Source organism: Aspergillus melleus, assembly GCF_016097325.1.
Source record: "Aspergillus melleus strain CBS 546.65 chromosome Unknown contig1, whole genome shotgun sequence".
Lineage (NCBI taxonomy): Eukaryota > Fungi > Ascomycota > Eurotiomycetes > Eurotiales > Aspergillaceae > Aspergillus > Aspergillus melleus.
The window spans coordinates 6,604,711-6,623,770 of record NW_025763370.1 but is presented as its reverse complement, the minus strand read 5'-3'; the positions used below and the strand labels follow the sequence as shown (position 1 = coordinate 6,623,770).

The 19,060-nt window shown below is 48.4% G+C and overlaps 2 protein-coding genes across 2 annotated transcripts; one reads left to right on the top strand and one right to left on the bottom strand.

Annotated features, from left to right (window-relative positions):
* Positions 1 to 1,040: 1,040 nt before the first annotated feature.
* On the bottom strand, positions 1,041 to 3,015 carry MET13 (methylenetetrahydrofolate reductase (NAD(P)H) MET13; the record flags this gene model as incomplete). Its single annotated transcript, XM_046084018.1, has 3 exons — positions 1,041 to 1,192; positions 1,255 to 2,126; positions 2,192 to 3,015. 3 exons carry the CDS (start codon positions 3,013 to 3,015, stop codon positions 1,041 to 1,043), a joined length of 1,848 nt encoding a protein of 615 aa, XP_045939981.1.
* Positions 3,016 to 11,377: 8,362 nt separating this feature from the next.
* ags2 (alpha-1,3-glucan synthase Ags2) lies at positions 11,378 to 18,943 on the top strand (the record flags this gene model as incomplete). Its single annotated transcript, XM_046084017.1, has 6 exons — positions 11,378 to 11,731; positions 11,781 to 11,956; positions 12,023 to 17,986; positions 18,046 to 18,251; positions 18,319 to 18,832; positions 18,895 to 18,943. The coding sequence occupies 6 exons, from the start codon at positions 11,378 to 11,380 to the stop codon at positions 18,941 to 18,943; spliced, it is 7,263 nt and encodes a 2,420-aa protein (XP_045939980.1).
* Positions 18,944 to 19,060: the final 117 nt, after the last annotated feature.

The following is a 19,060-nucleotide window of genomic DNA, read 5'->3' as shown; positions in this document are numbered from 1 at the left end:
TGACCCTTCCTATGTTTGTCTAGCGTGGTGTACCGTCTCGGAATTGGTTTAATTATTTTTGGCTCCCAACTGTCCAATCGATGTATATCCTTAGTCGTTCCACTTGCTTGAATCGGTCGAGATAGTAAGTTGAGTTTATGCTAGTAATGGACAACTTATCAACCTAAGAACAAGTCTCAGTCGAACATTAGGAAACGGCACGTGAGAACACCAGACTACAAGTATAAGACAAGACTTATTTTGAATTTTTCTAGGTATGAATGACAATGACACTCTATTTTGCCTCTCAATCTGAAGGGGCAGGCATGTATGTCATGGACAATTTCTATCGTACTCTGAACATGAAAGTCAAGTAGATGCCTGCGGTGCCATGATCCCAATGCAAAGAGAAAAGAGTGGCTTGGAGGCCACGACAGAAACACAAAAGAAGTATTGAGATTGGATGGATATCCAAAATTGAATGCATCAAAGGAAAAAGAAAATCCAAGAAGAAGACTCCATATCCCGGTTGTTGAAGAGGATCACTTTTTTTTTTTTTTTGAACTTATTCTCATGAAACCAACTCCGTCATCATCCGTAGTGTTGAATTATCGTAAGAGGCATGATAGCCCCGTTCTTGAATCTTGTTGTGTTCCGAAGAAAAAGGAAAAGAGCGAACGGAATGAAAAAGAAAAGGTTCTCTTTTTCCCTGGTTCTATCGGATATATTACCATGTTGAATTTTGGATTCTCCTCCATCCTTGACAGAGGAGAATAATGAGAGGAAAGGAAAAGACATAAAAGAAAAAAATTCCAGGGGTATAATGGTTGAATGTTAAAAGTCATGTTGAAGATAGATAACGCTCAAAGAAGAAATCGTTGAGAGGTCTTCGTTTCGTGTCGCCATAAAACATTTCAATGCCTAGGGGAAGGTGTGGATCCCCAGGCAGGTATCGTTGAGAGAGATGTTGAATTAATAAGTATAATAGTCGTTGAAGAGGCACAGTAGAATTTTAAGGTAGGCCGAGTTTGTTGATGCGGGCCTGAAAATGGGTATGTTGATTAGTTTTTCACGGCAACTTCTGGAGCTGCTTCCTTGACAGGGGGTTGATTAGACTCTGTGCTGTCTGCAGAAACCTCCGTATCAAGATCCTTCAGGTCCAAGCCATCGAATAGCTCAAAGAGACTGAAAGTGTTGTGGAAGTCGTTGTTGACTAGGAAGACAATCGTTAGTTAACAGTATAGGAAGGGAGATTTTTTTCTATTCGAAACTTACCAATGTTGACCAGGTACCATTCATCCACAACACCCTGGATCAACTTCCTGCTCGGGCTAGTGGCCTCGTGGCATTTGGCCCAGTCCTCACCCAGACGGTAGGCTTCGTCCTTCCAGGCCAAGAAACTGATTGTTTCCACAATTGTAGGCTGGACAACCTCTCTTCCGGCGAAGATACCCCAAGTCAGAGCATTGGGGCTATCCTGAGTGTTGGTTCGCAGCTCGCCAGTCTTCGAGACGGCGTGGTACGTGAGGTCTCCGTTCTTTTCAATGCGCGAAATGAGTTCGTCGAGCAAGTAGGGAGGCACCAGGAGTTCGAGGTATGCCTTCTGGTACACAAATCCGTTCTTAGGACCCCATCCGTAGACAGGGTGGGACGACCTGGCACCATTGACAGCGGGCTGTGAGTTGATGGTGAGAAGACCCCGGTTGTTGAGTTCAATCAGTTTATCCTTGATAACGTTGGCCTCAGAACTGAGCTGTGTGTCGCTCCAGGGAAGTCGTTCCAGCTTCCCTTCCAAGTAACGAACAAAGATGTGAGCGAGATCGCGAACAGACTTGGGCTCTCCCCAAAGCTTGATGTTCTGTTCGTTGGTGCCCTTGAGACCGATGCCGTAAGAGTCAAGTTCACCAAAGGCAGGAGAGCGGGAGTCGGTCCATCGGCCGTTGGGGAACTCATCCCATGTCTGTGTACGTGCGATGTAAGAGGAGTTTCGGTTTCGCCAGAAGATAGGTCGTACGTCCTCGGCTCTGCGGTTGAGACCCAAAGATGGCCGCCAGGGCAAAGGTCTCTGGATGGGAGTCTCCTCAGATGGCATAAGATTCAATTCCTCAAGCACCAGCTGCACAGCTTGAGCAAGGTTCATAGTGTAGCTAAAATTGACCATCAGTTTCAGGGCCTATGGGTTTGGGCAATCGAAAGAAGAGGTAAGACTCACAAGTGCAGATGGTTGATGCCGGATGCGATAAGCCTTCTGCACATATCTGCCACCAGGCCCTTTCCAATGTCTTTCACAGCAGCATCATCATTCTTGACAGGCTCGAGGATTTCGAGCCACTCGGGTGGGATTCGGGATTTCGTCCAATTGGCACGTCGAATAAATGCCGCATAGGTTTGGATGGGCATGATACCGGGGATGATCGGTACGTTAACGCCCTTTGCCCGACACTTTTTTACCCACTCGATGAAGTTGTCCGTGTCGTAAAACATCTGCGTGATCACGAATGAAGCTCCGGCATCGACCTTCTCTTTCAAGTGGTCGATCAAAAGATCAACATCTGAGTTGTCATCTGCTCCCTCTGGATAACCTCCCACGCCAATGTCGAAATGGTTCCCGTACTTGTCCCGAATATACTTGACTAGATGCTTGGCGTAACGGAATCCTCCCTCTGTGGCTTCCCACGTCTCCTTCTCACGAGGTGGGTCACCACGGAGAGCCAGAATGTTTGTGCAGCCGGCCTTGTAGGCGGCCTGGAGAGCAGAATCCACCTTCTCGGTCGGCATGTCCGTGCAAGTCAAATGCATGCAAGTTTCAAGACCATATACCGACTGCGCTACGTTCACCATCTCGCAGGTAAGATCAGACAATCGACCACCGGCACCCCAGGTAATGTCAATGAAGGAGGGACCAAGGGCGTGCATACGATCCATTCTGTCGTAAAGGTTCTGCACACCTTGAGCAGTCTTCGGGGGGAAGAACTCGAAGGAAATACCGGTCCTCCCCGCGGCTTCATTTTGGGCGAGCTTATCTTTGACGTGCATCGTGGTACGTTAGGCTATAGGCGAGGCGATAAATCAGTAAGCATGCATGGGCGGATTTAAACACCAGGCCACTGAAAGTGAAGTGACTTACAAAGATTGTCAGGGAGCTTTAAAAAGGGAGACAACCAGTCACTCGAGCCTACTCCTTGCCTAGCGTTTCTGCTGGAGGGGTACGTTACTCAGCTCACCGGTCCCGCCAGCGACTGTGAAGCCCGCAAACAAAAGGAATATGGGAGATAAGAGAAAGAAAGCACTCCACAAAAAAAGAGTGATTAGGTTAAGGGGAGGGCCACCGAGAGATTGACTTGATTCGAGGCACCGCGGATGAAAGAAGAAAGTGGTTGTCATCTCTTAGGGCGAAAAGAATGAGGGAGGAGAGAGAGAGGAGGACCGGCTTTCGGAGGCCGAGTGGCACGTGCACGCTGCGTACCTTCTGGATTAGGAACAGGGCCCTCCGGCGGGGCCCACGCCGCTTTACCGTCACGTGCCTTCGCGGGGCGGCATCGGGCTATCGACACGTGACTTTGCCGGTCCTCTTCCACAAAGCGTGGGATGACGAATACAATCTTCTAACTATCAGCTTATCATCACGCTAGTCTAGCTTCCTCTACACGACACCATCTGGTGGAAGGAGTAGTCAATTTATATCACAAGCATTGCATTTCTATGAACAAACGAATAGAAAAGACACACAATTAGTCTAACCAGCAAACTTGCCTCGTGCTGTCTTCCTGAAGCCACTACCCACCAATTGGTAGCGGAGGCGGAAGTTCGTTCTTTTGACACAACTTGTACCGCAGCTCATACAATGACAACCATGGATTCAAGGTTGACCGGCGTGAATTCATCATCTGCCAACATCTCTGGAAATCCGGCTGAACAGACTTTGAGATCTGATATTCAGGATCCAGTTTATCACCCGGATTATCCAGTAAACAGTCCATCCAACGTTTCCATTGTTGAAAGTAGTTATTAGACTGGTCAATATCCCGACACATGAGCAGAATCACAGCTTCAACGAGCGAACTTGGGTGCAAGATCTTGATGGGATATAGGGTTTTCCAGGGGCCGGAGCTTCTTGGGAAGCAAGGTGGCAATCGATGGTCGTTCGATAGTGTAAGATGGAAATCATTCTGAGCCGGTGCTTCTAACTTGAAATCGGGGAGCCACCAGACAGTTTTCGACTTTTTGAACAAAGACAATGATGTCCAATCTTTGTTCACTCCTTCAAGGTGAAAGTGTACATCTGCATTAGGCCGATGCTGACGCAGCTGCTGTTCCGAGCAGTTAGAGTTATTGCACGGAGGAAATCCTGATTCCTTTAGGGCTCTGGTGGCTGACAGAATCAGGCTATCTGGTACGATAAACTCAATTTCCTAAACATTGGCAAAGCTTGTGAGAAATGAAAACCAAAAGAATTGGGACTACACACTTACACTTGTCCCCAAATTGTCGCCAACCAACCCTACTGCTAGTTCCCCCCAGAGAAGACTAGGAATTCGCGACTGGTCCAAAATACAAGCCACAGAAGCTGCCAAAGGACAGCCATTAATTTCGTTCATAGTTCTAGGCTGGGCTATAGCACACAATGCCCCTGTGTCGGTATGGAGAAGGTGGTATGCTTCGTGATTAATATACTTGTGTATTCCAACCTGCCCTTGTATTGCCTGATTTTAATATCTTCATTATATGACTTTTTAGTTGGAATGGAAATTCCTGTTCATACAATAATACTTTTCTCTATGAGCTTGTTCAAACAATGCTGCAAACTTTCTTTGTTCTTTGTTTGGGTCAAAGTAGGAGATTAGGAAGCATTTCCTAAATTGACAAACCTGGATATGCCCATGAACACATTCCCATTATAAGCGTGCAAAGGCATTCTCAAATGACTCATAGACACTAAGCACTTTTTTGCTGTGCCAACAGGCGTTGGGAGCCTGGGGCTCCGTTCAAAACACACATTGTCTTCGGTTAGACCTTGATCCATTCAGAGGGTGAGTATTTGAACGCACGTGCAAAGAAATCCGTACTCAAAGAAACTAAGCCTTTCCTCAGCTGGACTCTGTAAGTCAAGTCTGATCGTCGAAAGTTCTTATGACATTGTGGTGAGCTAACAAAGCCATGTCTTCCCCAGGATATCCATGCAAAGCAGCTAGATCCCAAGCGTGTAACAGCAATGATTGCTCAAAGATGAGCTTGTGTCCATTGTTGATTTGGTCTTTTGATGGATTTATAAGGATTATTAAATAGCATTCGCAGGCTACCTCGGCCACGAGCGCTTCCAGCCCGGGCAAATTTAAATCCATATTTGCGTCGTAGGGGAAAGCTCGTTTGAAACGCCATGTGACTTATGCAAAAGAATTGTGAGCTCGGCAAATCTGGCCAGATAGACTCCAGTCTCTGGACCAGATGTATTTGTCAACCCTGGAGGACAAGATATATTTCGAGAAGACTCGCCGTAATTGACTGAAAACGAGACGCATTAATATTCTTAGCATTCAATACTACTGTGAAGACTCTCATCGAATCAAGGAATCTTATATAAACTAAGCGGACTTCATTTAGAGTGACTATCTTGAAGTACATCCAATGAGAGATCAGCATCAGAATGCATTTTCTGTCTTACTAGATTCATCTGTTTGGTGGGATGCGTTGCGCTTAATATATGCGCTTCCAATGTGAATTTGATTACCAGTCAGATGTTTCTTGGTTGATAAATATACTTGCATGTTGAAGCTCCCTTCTGTACATGATGTAGTTTCTATAACCTGAATCTCGTGGCGATCTAGTTAATCCTTCAGAGTCTTTTTGAACACCCCCATGTGTCTTCTCTATGCTATTATTGAATTGATGCTATTTCTGGAGAATTAATAACGCTGTAGAGCTGTACATCAACGAGTCGTACTTGCACGGTTTGAAGCCTAAAGCCTAATATGAAATTGAGACTCAGTGAAACTAGAATCTATTCTACCTTCTTATCCCATTATCAATGCTTTAGAAAGGAAGTAAGTAGAGACAAGTTGATGTAAAGTATGAGGAGGGTTCATAACTGGCAGTGGTAGAACTAGCCATGAGTATATGCCTTGAAGTCAACTGAATAAAATCCCACGGAGCTGAAGCCGATAGCTGCTTAATGTTTAGCTACCATTGGACCACCTTGTAAAAATCTGTGTTGACAATGATATGGCGTTTCTAGTACAATCAGCGGTATCAGCGGCTAGGTATGTCCAGCCTGGCATATTCAGCCCCCGTTAACCTCCACGCCGCCACTTTGGTCAATGAACGGGACTTCTCGGACACCGAAGGAGACCGATCCAAAACACCGCATTAAGTCCTTGGAAGCGGTATTGAAAACTTGGATTTATTTCAAAAATCAGGTAAATGGTATGTAGGATGCCGGTGCTCCTTGTAAAACCCTTACATTTTTGCAAATGCTTATAGTGAATCGCCCTCTAGGCATCGCGTAGACCACTTTCTCGGACGAACCGACAGATTTGGCCATCTGCAAGTGTCTGCAAGTGTCTATTCTCTACGGATAGTCTTCTGACTTGGTCATGGTTTGGATAAGGAGTTCATAGCAGGCGATGAGATAAGAAAGTCAGTCAGCCTATTGAGGTTGGCTCCGTGTATCCTTATCTATGTGTGTCCGGATTGTGGCACAAAGTCAAAAATGTCAAATTGACATAAGGACCGATTAAGTGACTTTAGCCATTTGTTTGCGAACGACCTATGGTGGCAAGCTGGAGATCAGCAAACCTGAGCGTTTTCGGCCTACATGGGAGACCCAGTTTGAACAATTCACTATCTGTCAAGTTATGTCGGTGAACAACCGAGAAAACCAATAATCTACTAGCTACTTTGCTTGGAAGTGGATACGACATAGGACGTTTCCGATTCCGTCCATTCGGTTCTCTACCCAAGCCAGCGCCTTTGGCTTTGCCGAGGACCGAGAAGAGGTTCGCGTATAGCTTGCACCGCCATAAAAGCCAAGTTTTCCCAGGTTACCCGCAAAAGATGATTCAAGATATGTACTATTCCGGCCGCGTTGAGTTGAACGAGGCTAGTGCGCCCAGGCATGCAATGCAAGATGCATATGATATATTGAGGCCCACTCTTCTTTTGCCAACCATGTGCCTATAGAACCTATCGGCACCTACACATTGGGTAATATAGTTTCTTTTGAAAGACAGAAAAGTGGGGATGAAGTTAGCTAAGGACAGATCTGGTAGTTGCAAATCCTTTAAAAATCGTGAAATTAGTAAATATCGTGCATTGTCCACGCACCCAAGGGCTCCGTAGCTGCCTGTTACTTTCGCTCTATTGCATTCAAGCTGCGTCTGCTCGATGATATCCAGGTATTGATACCGCTACGGAGTAGGAAAGAGACGAAGAGACGGCCACACCGCATCGCAGGTCTATGTGTACCAAGAAGTACCGAGAACCAAGAATGGTCTGATATCATGGCTTACCTTGATTGCGAGTACGAACCCACTTAATCACAATGTGCTAATGCTACTGCCTAGATGCTGGCTTATCGAGGACTCGTAGCATTGTGCGTCCATATTCCGCCGCATAGCCCGAACGATATCTGTGCTCTGATGCGGCTCGCGTTGGATGTTCCCGGAATCCAAATAAGACTATCCTAGTTGTTGGGAAACCAAATCAGGTCAATATACTCTTATGCTGGTACGAAAGGATAGATCGGGCTTCATGCCGACGGTCAATCTTTCCGATAGCTTGAATTTGTTGCATGACTGGGTTGGATCCAGCTGAGTTTGCCAGATACGACTATGGTTTGGACTCTAGATTAATCTAACCCTTTCCATAGGCTTTGCAAACCGACATACGCGTTACACGCACAGTTGCGCAGCTTTCAGGGAGAGCCCGGATGGCATAAAGTGGACCACAACGGGATAGCAGCGATGTGTTGCTGATCATCGTTCATGCTCCATGGCGCTTTAGAAAGCCTGGCAGCGATCACTCGGCGAAAGGGTGTAAAGAGTAAAACCAAGGAAGGGTTTGGCTCGGCAGCCAGGAACCACCTAGCGGTCTGAGTGGCCCCACACCTTGCATGGTAGGGCGCATTGACCAGCCTAAGCGGCGCTAATCGGGCGCTACTTGTCCGTTGCTGTGGGGCGGTTCGATTCTCCTCCTTGGCGGTGCCGCGGTGGTCTGGTATTGTTGTTTGTTTCCAGTTGACTTACTCCGTACGAGTGTAGAGTCATCGGTCCGAGTAGGCGTTGCAACGTTCACGCTACACGTATATTCAGCCGGAACACAAACATCATAGTCCTCTCCGGGGCTTTTTTCACTCTGTACCCTTACGACAGTATAGTTTATGCGTTATACCTGTCAATAATGGCTTGACAGTTGTCTAACGCCACAGTACAGGTACTCCACTAATTTATTAGATATCAGCAGCAAGGGAGCAGCCCCACCCTATCGACTAGGAAGGAGGCTTTCAGAATAAGGCCCGCCGTTCTATCTGTAACTACTCCGTAAACGAAACAATTTGATTTTACGGGCAAAAGAGCAATGGAGAAAAAAGAGGCTGATTTATAAAAAGAATATGAACCGCCGTCCTCTCTGGTTTGTTGAGGATATGATATGAGCGTTCTTGCAAATTGCCTAACCAACTACTTAAAATCCCCCTGTTCGTATTGAATCTGGCAAACCGGTGAAATTTGGGTCGATACTCCGAACACAAGAATTCAAAGTACCGTGTATATCCTCAAAGATTGATTCATTGGACTAAAAATTCTTACTCTCGCCATGTCTACAACCCATTGTCCTCTGCAACTTTCAGATAAAATAGTCGGCTCACGCCTGTAGCCGGGTAGCTCTTGGGATGTTTATCCGGCCTCCTTGCATAGCCCTCCCTGCAACCCTGGAAAGGCCGATACCCCTCCGTAGCGTCTAAGCCTCAATGATAGGACAGACTTGACCTCATGATGAACCATGATGAGACACCCTCGAAGGTCACCCATTATTAAATCTAAGATCCCTTTATTACCGAGTCATTGAAGCATCATTGAGGCAAGGGGAGGCAAGACAGAGCTCGACATCTCCAGGTCCGGCAGTTATCTCTTATCTGTATGTAATATTCCTGATCCCGGCAAAGTTTATTTTACCGCTAGGATTTTAACTTTCGGCAGCCGATCAGTGCCGGACACATCCTCCATACCCTGGTCTTACATACTGTACGGAGTACATCCCCAGTGCTCCGTTGGATGACGCCGAGGCATGCTTACCTACCAGGTTTCTGGGACTGACCAAGGAAATAACGTGCGGGATGAAGATAACCAGATTGGTCCGAGACAGAAGGAGATATTTTCAGCCATTCATAGCTAAAACGCGCTACATCTTCCCCATGACAGCAAACCTGTGGAGTCGCACGATGGTTGAAGGATTAGTAGTTGTTGCTGCCTGGATCTAAGCAGTAGAGCAGCATCATGATACCAATGGACTGGTATCTAGAAGAGTTAACCTTAGCACTCAGTAAGCTCAACCAGACCCCGGTGGCAAACGACGAACCCAATGCCTAATAATACACGCAGAGAGAGAGACTGCTTTAGACTAGACAGTTTGATATCAATTCCTCCAAGGCCGCTCAAGAAATCGAGTCGAGAGTAGAAATTGCTGCGACTACTTTTCCCTTTTTTCACCGTGAACGGCTTACTGATGCTGGCTGCACATTTGCCTTGATTCCGACGCAGTGCATAGATGCAACGCGTGGTGCATGAACAAGGATACCATTGGCAATAGAACAATGCGCCCGTAAATTTTTTTCTTGTAGATAGCATGAATGAGATCGGATATAATAGAATCGTGCAAGCTGATGTTTTCCTTTCTTTTTGTTTCTTTTCTTTTCTTTCTGTGTCCTCGTGGAGCATTAGTATTATGCTGTCAACCAAATTGCAAATCTTGGCCTCGGAACGAGGAAAGATTGTGCTATTTGCCCAGAAGAAAACATCTTCTAAGAGGACCAACTTGATCAATAAGCTAGATAGAAAGGACTGAGGTTGACTGTTGAACAAATCCAAAGAAATCGTACTTGTCCGACAAGTATTATGCATGCCATGAAACCGCGGAAATCCCACCGCTACCTTGGACATTAATAAATATCCAATTAGAATAAACCATCTCAATGGTTTAGATATTTGACTTACTCCATTGTAGCGCGTCATACGACTTGCGCAGTTCGCACACGAACACCAAGCAGCGTATGCTATTGATGACACTAGCAAATTACGCAGTCTATCGTGCATTGGTCTCGAGGATCGGATGACGAAGATGGGCCGCACATGCATCGCGCAGTTGACTAGCTATCCGACATGGGGAACGAGGACGATAACAGTGGAACTCTAAATGTACTTATTTTATTTTATTTTATTTTTGCCAGCATAAACTTCTGATATATCCAACCCACGGACGGCCTCGATGGTAACCGATCTCTCACGTAACGAAAAAAACCATGGCGACCCACCCAAAAAGGGCTTCCCGTCGGTACCGGAAATAGTATCGACTATACATCCATACGTCCATCCGTACATACAGCGTACAGGCAGGCGGTCCTCGCTTCGTGTCTCCCTTCGGTCTCCTCCCTTCCTCTCCCAGTTTTCCCTCTCTCTTACCCCCCCCCCCCCCCCCCCTCTCTCGCCCCAGTGCCCATGTCTATTCTGGGCTCCGATTTCCTTTCGGACGGCGAATGATGTGATTCAGACTGCCATGATTGAATTGGTGGCTGGCCTTGAAGGGAGGATGCGAACTCCACAGGACCACTCAACATGCAGGATGGGCTCCATATGCCTGTCCGTACATCTATCTCGCAGCCCGATGGACTGGCTTTTACTTGTCCGAGCGACATTGACAGCCTGGATAAGATCGTCCTTTCTTTTTCTTGTTCAAGGCAATATCAATCCCTCGCTGGCCCTCCTGCTTGTCTGTATATCACTATTGATAGTACTTGTACCAATCGCCGAGTCTGATATCCCTCCTGCAAGTTTTCGGACAAATATTCGGGCATATTGCTTTCTTTCTTCCATTGCCTTTCTCTTTTATTCTCTCAATGCCACTTTTCACCATTGCTTTTTAGTTCCCCTTTCTCCTTCTTACACCCCGGCTGTCTGTCAACCATCGGATTTCCTCGACAGGACTTCTCTGACGGACAAGAGCCATCAAGTGGGATCAAGGCTACGGTACTCATCTCGGGGGATTATCATTTTACACCCTCTGCCAAATCCTTCCCGCTATTGGGCTTTTAGCCTACAGCCATCTTGCTCCTCTCCAGCTTCTTAGAATACACATGTCCAGTGTATAAAGAAGAACAGAGGGAAACGGTTCATTTCAGTGACCGTCGACGATGAAGTGGGGGTTCGCAGGCTCGCTGCTTGCTCTTCTTGCCTCGACAGCAACATGTTGGCCTTACGAAGAGTCCCTAGTCGACTATAACCTGAACGCAAACAAAGAAGCCACCGATCCGGCAAAATATTCTCATCCAGCATGGCCGGGCCATAAGTACCATCCTTCTCCGAAAAGCTGGCGATTTCCTTTCTATACCCTTTTCCTCGATCGATTTGTCAACGGCGACCCGACAAACGACAATATCAACGGGTCTGTCTTTGAACATGACTTGAGTTCAAACCAGATGCGCCATGGAGGTGATGCTGTTGGGTTAGTGGACACTTTAGATTACTTGGAGGGGATGGGTATCAAGGTAAGTGTACAATGTCCTTCATTGCCTCTTCAAGTGCTAATTGGGCTAGGGTATTTACCTAGCAGGAACAATTCTGATGAATCAACCTTGGGGCTCGGATGGCTATTCAATTCTCGACACCACGCTTCTGGACCAACACTTTGGAAACATCAAAACATGGAGAGATGCCATCGACGAGATACACAAGCGGGGGATGTATGTTCTGTTTGACAATACTATTGCAACGTGAGTTATTCTGTCCAATGGCCCCAATGATTATATGCCCATTCCGGGTACTAAAATGTCAATCAGCATGGGTGACTTGATCGGTTTTGAAGGACATCTGAATGAAACGACTCCCTTCTCAGTGGATGAACACAAATCATTGTGGAAAACCGAGCGACAGTATGTGGACTTTCGAATCGGCAACGAGTACAACAAGACCTGCGATTATCCACGCTTCTGGAACGAAACTGGCTGGCCAGTTGATAGCGACGTCCGAGATGAGCTTGTTGGGTGTTACGACAGTGACTTTGACCAGTACGGTGACAGAGAGGCATTCGGTGTCTACCCGGACTGGGAGCGTCAGCTGGCAAAATTCGCCTCCGTTCAGGATCGTTTGCGTGAATGGAATCCAAGCGTCAAGGAAAGATTGATTCAACATTCCTGCATGATCATCAAAGCACTCGATATTGACGGATTCCGATACGACAAGGCTACACAGGCCACGGTGGATGCCCTCAGTGACATGTCACATGCCTACAGAGAGTGTGCTCGCAGCGTTGGGAAAGACAACTTTTTCCTGCCTGGTGAAATCACTGGTGGTAATAACTTCGGTGCGATCTACCTGGGCCGTGGAAGACAACCAAACCAATACCCCGACTCTTCTCTGGATTCGATGAACATGACCAACACGTCCGATCACCAATATTTCCTGCGCGAGCATAATTTACAGGCCCTCGACTCCGCTGCATTCCATTACTCGGTTTATCGTACTCTCACCAGGTTTGTGGGCCTGGATGGAAACCTGGCCGCAGGTTACGACACTCCTTTAGACTGGACGGACTCTTGGAACGTGATGGTCATGACCAACGATATGATCAATGCAAACACCGGAAAGTTTGATCCTCGCCACATGTACGGTGCCACCAACCAGGATGTTTTCCGCTGGCCTGCAATTGAATACGGAGTCGAGAGACAGCTTCTGGGTCATTTCATCACGACTTTGCACCTTCCCGGCATCCCGATTCTGTTGTGGGGAGAAGAGCAGGCATTCTACATTCTAGATGCTACGGCGGACAACTACGTCTATGGACGTCAAGCCATGTCTCCTGCCACTGCCTGGAAAACACATGGATGCTTTGCTCTCGATGCTACGCAATACTACAATTGGCCCATCAAGGCCGGAAGGGAGGGCTGCCACGACGACGCAGTGGCCTACGATCATCGAGATCCTTCGCACCCCGTGAGAAACATCATCAAACACATGTTCCAGATGCGAGACGACTACCCGGTCCTGAACGATGGCTACTCTGTGGTCAAGCTGTCGAAGCAAACGCGCGAGATCCAGTATCCCGGGTCAAATGGCACCGCAACTGAGACAGGCATGTGGTCGGTTCTGCGAGATAGTGTGGCAGGCATCCAAGACCTGGGCTCTGATGCTGATAATCAACCGATTTGGTTGGTTTATCAAAACGAGAACAAGACCGTGGACTATCAATTCGATTGTGGCAGTAACGACTCGGCACTCATTTCTCCATTCCTCAAAGATACTACTGTGGTCAATCTGTTCTATCCTCATGATGAACACAAACTCAAAGAGGGTCCCAAAGCGTTGCATCTGAATGGCTCCAACACCACCAATGGCTGCCTAGACAGCTTGAAGCTGAAACCGTTCGAATTCAGGGCTTACGTACCCAAAACGAATTTCAAGGAACCCCGGCCCATGATCACACAGTTTGAACCAGGTCACGATGTGCCACAGGTCTCGAAGGTTGGACCGAATGATTCTGAAGATATCGATGTCAGCATCTACTTCTCGACGAAAATGGATTGCGACTCTGTCACCAAGGCGATCAGCTTTGACTCGACTACGGAAGCCGGAAAGAAGCCATCGCTCGACAAGAAAAATGTCAACTGCAAAGATGTCGACGCTGGCGAGATCAAGTGGACTGGCCAAATTCCGAATGCTTGGGTCTGGACAGCAAAATTGACAGGAGTCTACAATGGTGTTCATCGAATGACAGTCAAAAACGCCACGAGTTCCAACAAGGGGAAGTCCACGCAAGCCACGGATCACTTCCTCTTTCGTGTTGGTCAACAGGACAATCCGATGATTTTCAGCTCTGCGAATTACTCCTCCTCGCTGGTGCACAAGCATGATAACGGCTCCCTCTTTATCCAGCACCGCGCTGCCGGAGCCGACAAATACCGTTATTCCACCAATTGGGGAACCACTTTCTCCGACTGGATGGATTACCATGGAGGGAATGATTCCATTGAGAACCTACCTTGGTCGGGAACAGACAAGCAAAAGTGGCAAGGAGACCATGTGCGAGTCGAGTACTGGAGCAAGTTGACCGGAAGCAGTGATTATGTCCAGGAGGGTGATAATGGCTGGGATAATCCGCGACGTTTTCCTCATCTCTTCTTCAACGGTCCCTTCAATCAGTACGGATTCGATAAAGGGTTGGACAATGAGGTCAAGCAAGACAGCGAGGGATTTTGGAACTTCAAGTTCCTGGCAGAGTTCCCTGCACAAGGTCAATTCAACGTGTGGGGTATGAACCCAGACGGTCAGCCTGATCAGAGTTTCGTTTTTGGTGATGCCGATGGTGACGGTACTTTGGAACGTATGCCTCCTTCTTCCCTCAGTGAGGTTGCCATCAATATCTCCGATATCCCGCCCTCCCCATACCTGGCCTGGAATCTTCGTCTTAACGATGGAACCATGGAGGTCCAACTTCAACCGCATGGATCGCGAATCATTCAGCTGGTTATCTACATCTTGCTCTGGCTGGTACCTATCATGACAGCCGCAGCCTGCGTCTACGCATTCATGAAGAGTTTCTACCAGGTCAAATTCAACCAGGTCGGAGTCAGCGAGAAGAAGTCAATCCTTCCATTGGCCCTTCGAAGGAAGTTCGCTGGAAGCGGAGAGTCGAGCAATCCGCTGTTGCGGCTCGCAAACAAATCGGGATTCCTCCAAAGCACATCTGCTTTTGGCGCAGCAACTTCGCGGAGACGAACAATTTTGATAGCTACCATGGAATACGACATCGAGGACTGGGCTATCAAGATCAAGATTGGTGGCTTGGGCGTCATGGCTCAATTGATGGGCAAGCATCTCGGACACCAGGATCTTATCTGGGTCGTTCCGTGCGTTGGAGGAGTTGACTACCCACAGGACCAACCGGCCGAGTCGATGTTTGTGACTGTCCTCGGAAACTCTTACGAAGTTAGAGTCCAGTATCATGTGCTTCACAACATTACATACGTGCTGTTGGATGCTCCAGTTTTCCGCCAGCAATCAAAGGCTGAGCCGTATCCAGCTCGTATGGATGACCTGGACAGTGCCATCTATTACTCTGCCTGGAACCAGTGCATCGCACAGACAATTCGACGTTTCCCCATTGACCTGTACCATATCAACGACTACCACGGCTCCATTGCACCGCTTTACCTTCGCCCTCAGACTATTCCTGTCTGTCTTTCTCTCCACAATGCGGAATTCCAGGGACTGTGGCCAATGCGTACACAGAAAGAAAGGGATGAGGTTTGTTCTGTCTTCAACCTCGACCTTGACACTGCAAGGAGATATGTCCAATTCGGTGAGGTCTTCAACATGCTTCACGCCGGAGCGAGCTATCTTCGTGTTCATCAGCAAGGTTTTGGTGCCGTTGGCGTGTCTCGAAAATACGGCAAGCGCTCCTATGCTCGTTACCCTATCTTCTGGGGTCTAAAGAAGGTCGGCAACCTGCCCAATCCTGATCCTTCCGACACTGGTGAATGGAACAAGGAGTTGCCCAAGGAAAGCGAGATCCAGGTTGACCAGCAGTACGAAGCCAGTCGAGGAGAGCTCAAACGCCAGGCACAGGAATGGGCAGGCCTTGACCAGAACCCTGACGCTGACCTTCTTGTCTTTGTTGGAAGATGGTCGATGCAGAAGGGTGTTGATCTTATTGCTGACGTGATGCCTGCTGTTCTCGAAGCCCGTCCCAACGTTCAGCTGATCTGCGTTGGTCCCGTCATTGACCTTTACGGGAAGTTTGCTGCTCTCAAGCTTGACCATATGATGAAGATCTACCCCGGACGTGTATACTCCAAGCCGGAGTTTACTGCACTTCCACCGTTCATCTTCTCTGGAGCCGAGTTTGCCCTGATCCCCTCTCGTGACGAACCTTTCGGACTTGTTGCCGTCGAGTTCGGTCGCAAGGGTGCTCTCGGTATCGGTGCTCGTGTTGGTGGTCTCGGTCAAATGCCTGGGTGGTGGTACAATATCGAATCCACGACGACTTCCCATCTGTTGCATCAATTCAAGCTTGCTATTGGAAGTGCCCTCAACTCCAAGTCCCAGGTCCGAGCAAAGATGCGAGCACGATCTGCTAAGCAGCGTTTCCCCGTTGCTCAGTGGGTCGAGGATTTGGAGATCTTGCAGACCACTGCTGTCCGGATTCACAGCACTCGACAGGCAAAGTCAAACGGCCAAGCTATGACACCTTCTGGATACACTACGCCTAATGGAATGATGACCCCGAACGGCATGATGACACCACCCATCGCCTCAACCGGAACCGCTACACCGACCGGAATGCAGACGCCCCCAATTGCCCATTCAAGAGAGGGAAGCTACTCGAATGTCAATCGTTTGAGTGCTTACGGACCGCAGCAACGAAACACCATTGTGTACAGCCGCGACCCGAGCCCTGGCGAGCCCCAACAGCCCAAATCTGGGCTCAGCCGACAGTTGTCTTTGGGTGTCCGTGCTGGACCAGGTCATTTGATTCGCCGTGGTCGTCGTCGCATGAGGAGAGGCAACGAAGACAATAACACTGCCTCTATGACAGAGGAAAGCAGCGACGATGACTTCATCCCGAGCTACTATGGTGAGGACGAATACACCCTTACCCCCGAGCAGGTGGAAGCGGAACGTCGACACGGGTCCACGCAACCACAGGATTCACAAGGTCAGGCGAGAGATTTCTTCGGTCCTAGGAACCCAAGCCAAGCCTCGCTTCCACCTCGGCCGCTCTTATCGCCGGCTGGTTCTGAGGTCGATGAAGGCGCGCTACCGATTGCCCGGCCACCCTTTGCCGAGCCTGGTAACCGACTCAGCAGCGCATCCGTCCTGTCAGTGAACTCCATCGTTGGGGAAAAGAAAGACTATAAGCTACAAAAGGTCGATCCCTTCTTCACTGATAGCAACGGCGAGTACTATAGAGTCTTCGACAAGAGGCTCGAGAACTTGAATGGCGGCAACTCCGAATCGCAGCTCTGTATCGAGGAATATCTCATCAAGAGTGAACGCAAATGGTTTGACAAGTTCAGAGATGCCAGGCTAGGCCGAAACCAGTCCCCTGCCTCGTCAGTGTTCCAGAGCAAACTCGAGACACCTTCACCCAACGGTTCTGTTTCCAATGATGATATGGGTTCGCGCGAGAGTGGCAGCGATGCTCACAATGAAAAGGACGAGTTCCTCCTTGGAAACGATTACGTGCCCCCGTCTGGTCTGCGAAAATGGATGCAAGTTCGAATTGGTGGCTGGCCTGTCTACTCGTTCTTTCTTGGACTAGGGCAAATTATCGCCGCCAACTCGTACCAGATTACGCTGCTTACCGGAGAAGTCGGTCAAACGCCTGAGAAGCTGTATGGAATTGCCACAGTTTACTTGGTCACATCTATCATCTGGTGGTTTGTATTCCGTTTCTTCAAATCGGTCGTTGTTCTCTCCATCCCGTGGCTTCTGTATGGTCTCTCTTTTCTGATCATCGGTCTCGCTCATTTTGAGAGCGATGGGTTCTCTCGAGGCTGGATCCAGAACGTTGGAGCGGGTGTGTACGCAGCTGCATCATCAAGTGGTTCCTTGTTCTTCGCGCTCAACTTCGGTGATGAGAGTGGTGCCCAGGTAAAGGAATGGGTATTCCGTGCCTGTATCATTCAAGGATCGCAACAAGCATACATCATTGGTTTGTGGTATTGGGGCACCACCATCTCCCAGGCCGTCGCGGACGGAGTCACCAACGTCCAAGGCAATATCACGAACACCTGGAGAATGACGTACGTTCCATCTTCCTCTGACTCTAATCACGCACTTGTGGCTAACAATCTCATTTCAGGGCTATCTGTGTACCAATCGCTGTTTTCCTTTGGGCAATTGGCTTGATCATCTTCTTTGGTCTACCCAACTACTACCGCCAGACTCCTGGAAAGGTTCCGTCATTCTATACATCTGTCTTCCGGCGGAAGATCGTGTTGTGGAACTTCATCGTGGTCATCTTGCAGAACTTCTTCCTCAGTGCTCCTTACGGTCGAAACTGGGCCTGTAAGTAGACGATTACCTCCCACCCCTGACGTTTAATTTACGAAAAACTAACTTCTCCTTTTTCTAGTCCTCTGGGACTCCAAGCACGCAAAAGACTGGCAGGTCGGTATTCTGTGCGCTGTCTTCTTCGGCGCGGTTTGGGCATTGGTCCTCTTACTCTTCGGCCGCCTCTCGAAAACACACAGTTGGATCCTCCCCGTTTTCGCATGCGGATTGGGCGCACCACGCTGGGCCCAAATCTGGTGGGGTGTCTCGGGCATGGGATCATTCCTCCCATGGTCTGCTGGAGGCGCTGCTGGCGGAGCATTAGTATCTCGAAGTCTCTGGCTCTGGCTCGGTATCCTCGACGCCCTACAGGGCCTCGGCTTCGGTATGATTCTGCTCCAGACCTTGACGAGAATGCACATCTGCTTCACTCTTCTTGCATCTCAGGTGCTGGGATCCATCGCCACTATCTGTGCGAGGGCATTCGGTCCGAATCGGATCGGTCCTGGACCAATCTCGCCGGATGTCACGGTTGGTGCTAGTGCTGTTGCAAATGCATGGTTCTGGATTGCTTTGTTCTTCCAATTGTTGATATGGTAAGACTTAAGTCACCCTTCTCCTCAAGATGAACGCATGACGTCTAACTTATGTCCTACAGTGCCGGTTTCCTGCTGTTCTTCCGGAAAGAACAGCTAACCAAGCCCTGATCCCATGTCGCCAACATCCTGCACGGACTATGTACAAGCCCAGTCCTACACACGATGACATACGAATTGTTATCGAAAGCCCATACAAAAAGGAACAACACCCGGAAATCCCCTCGG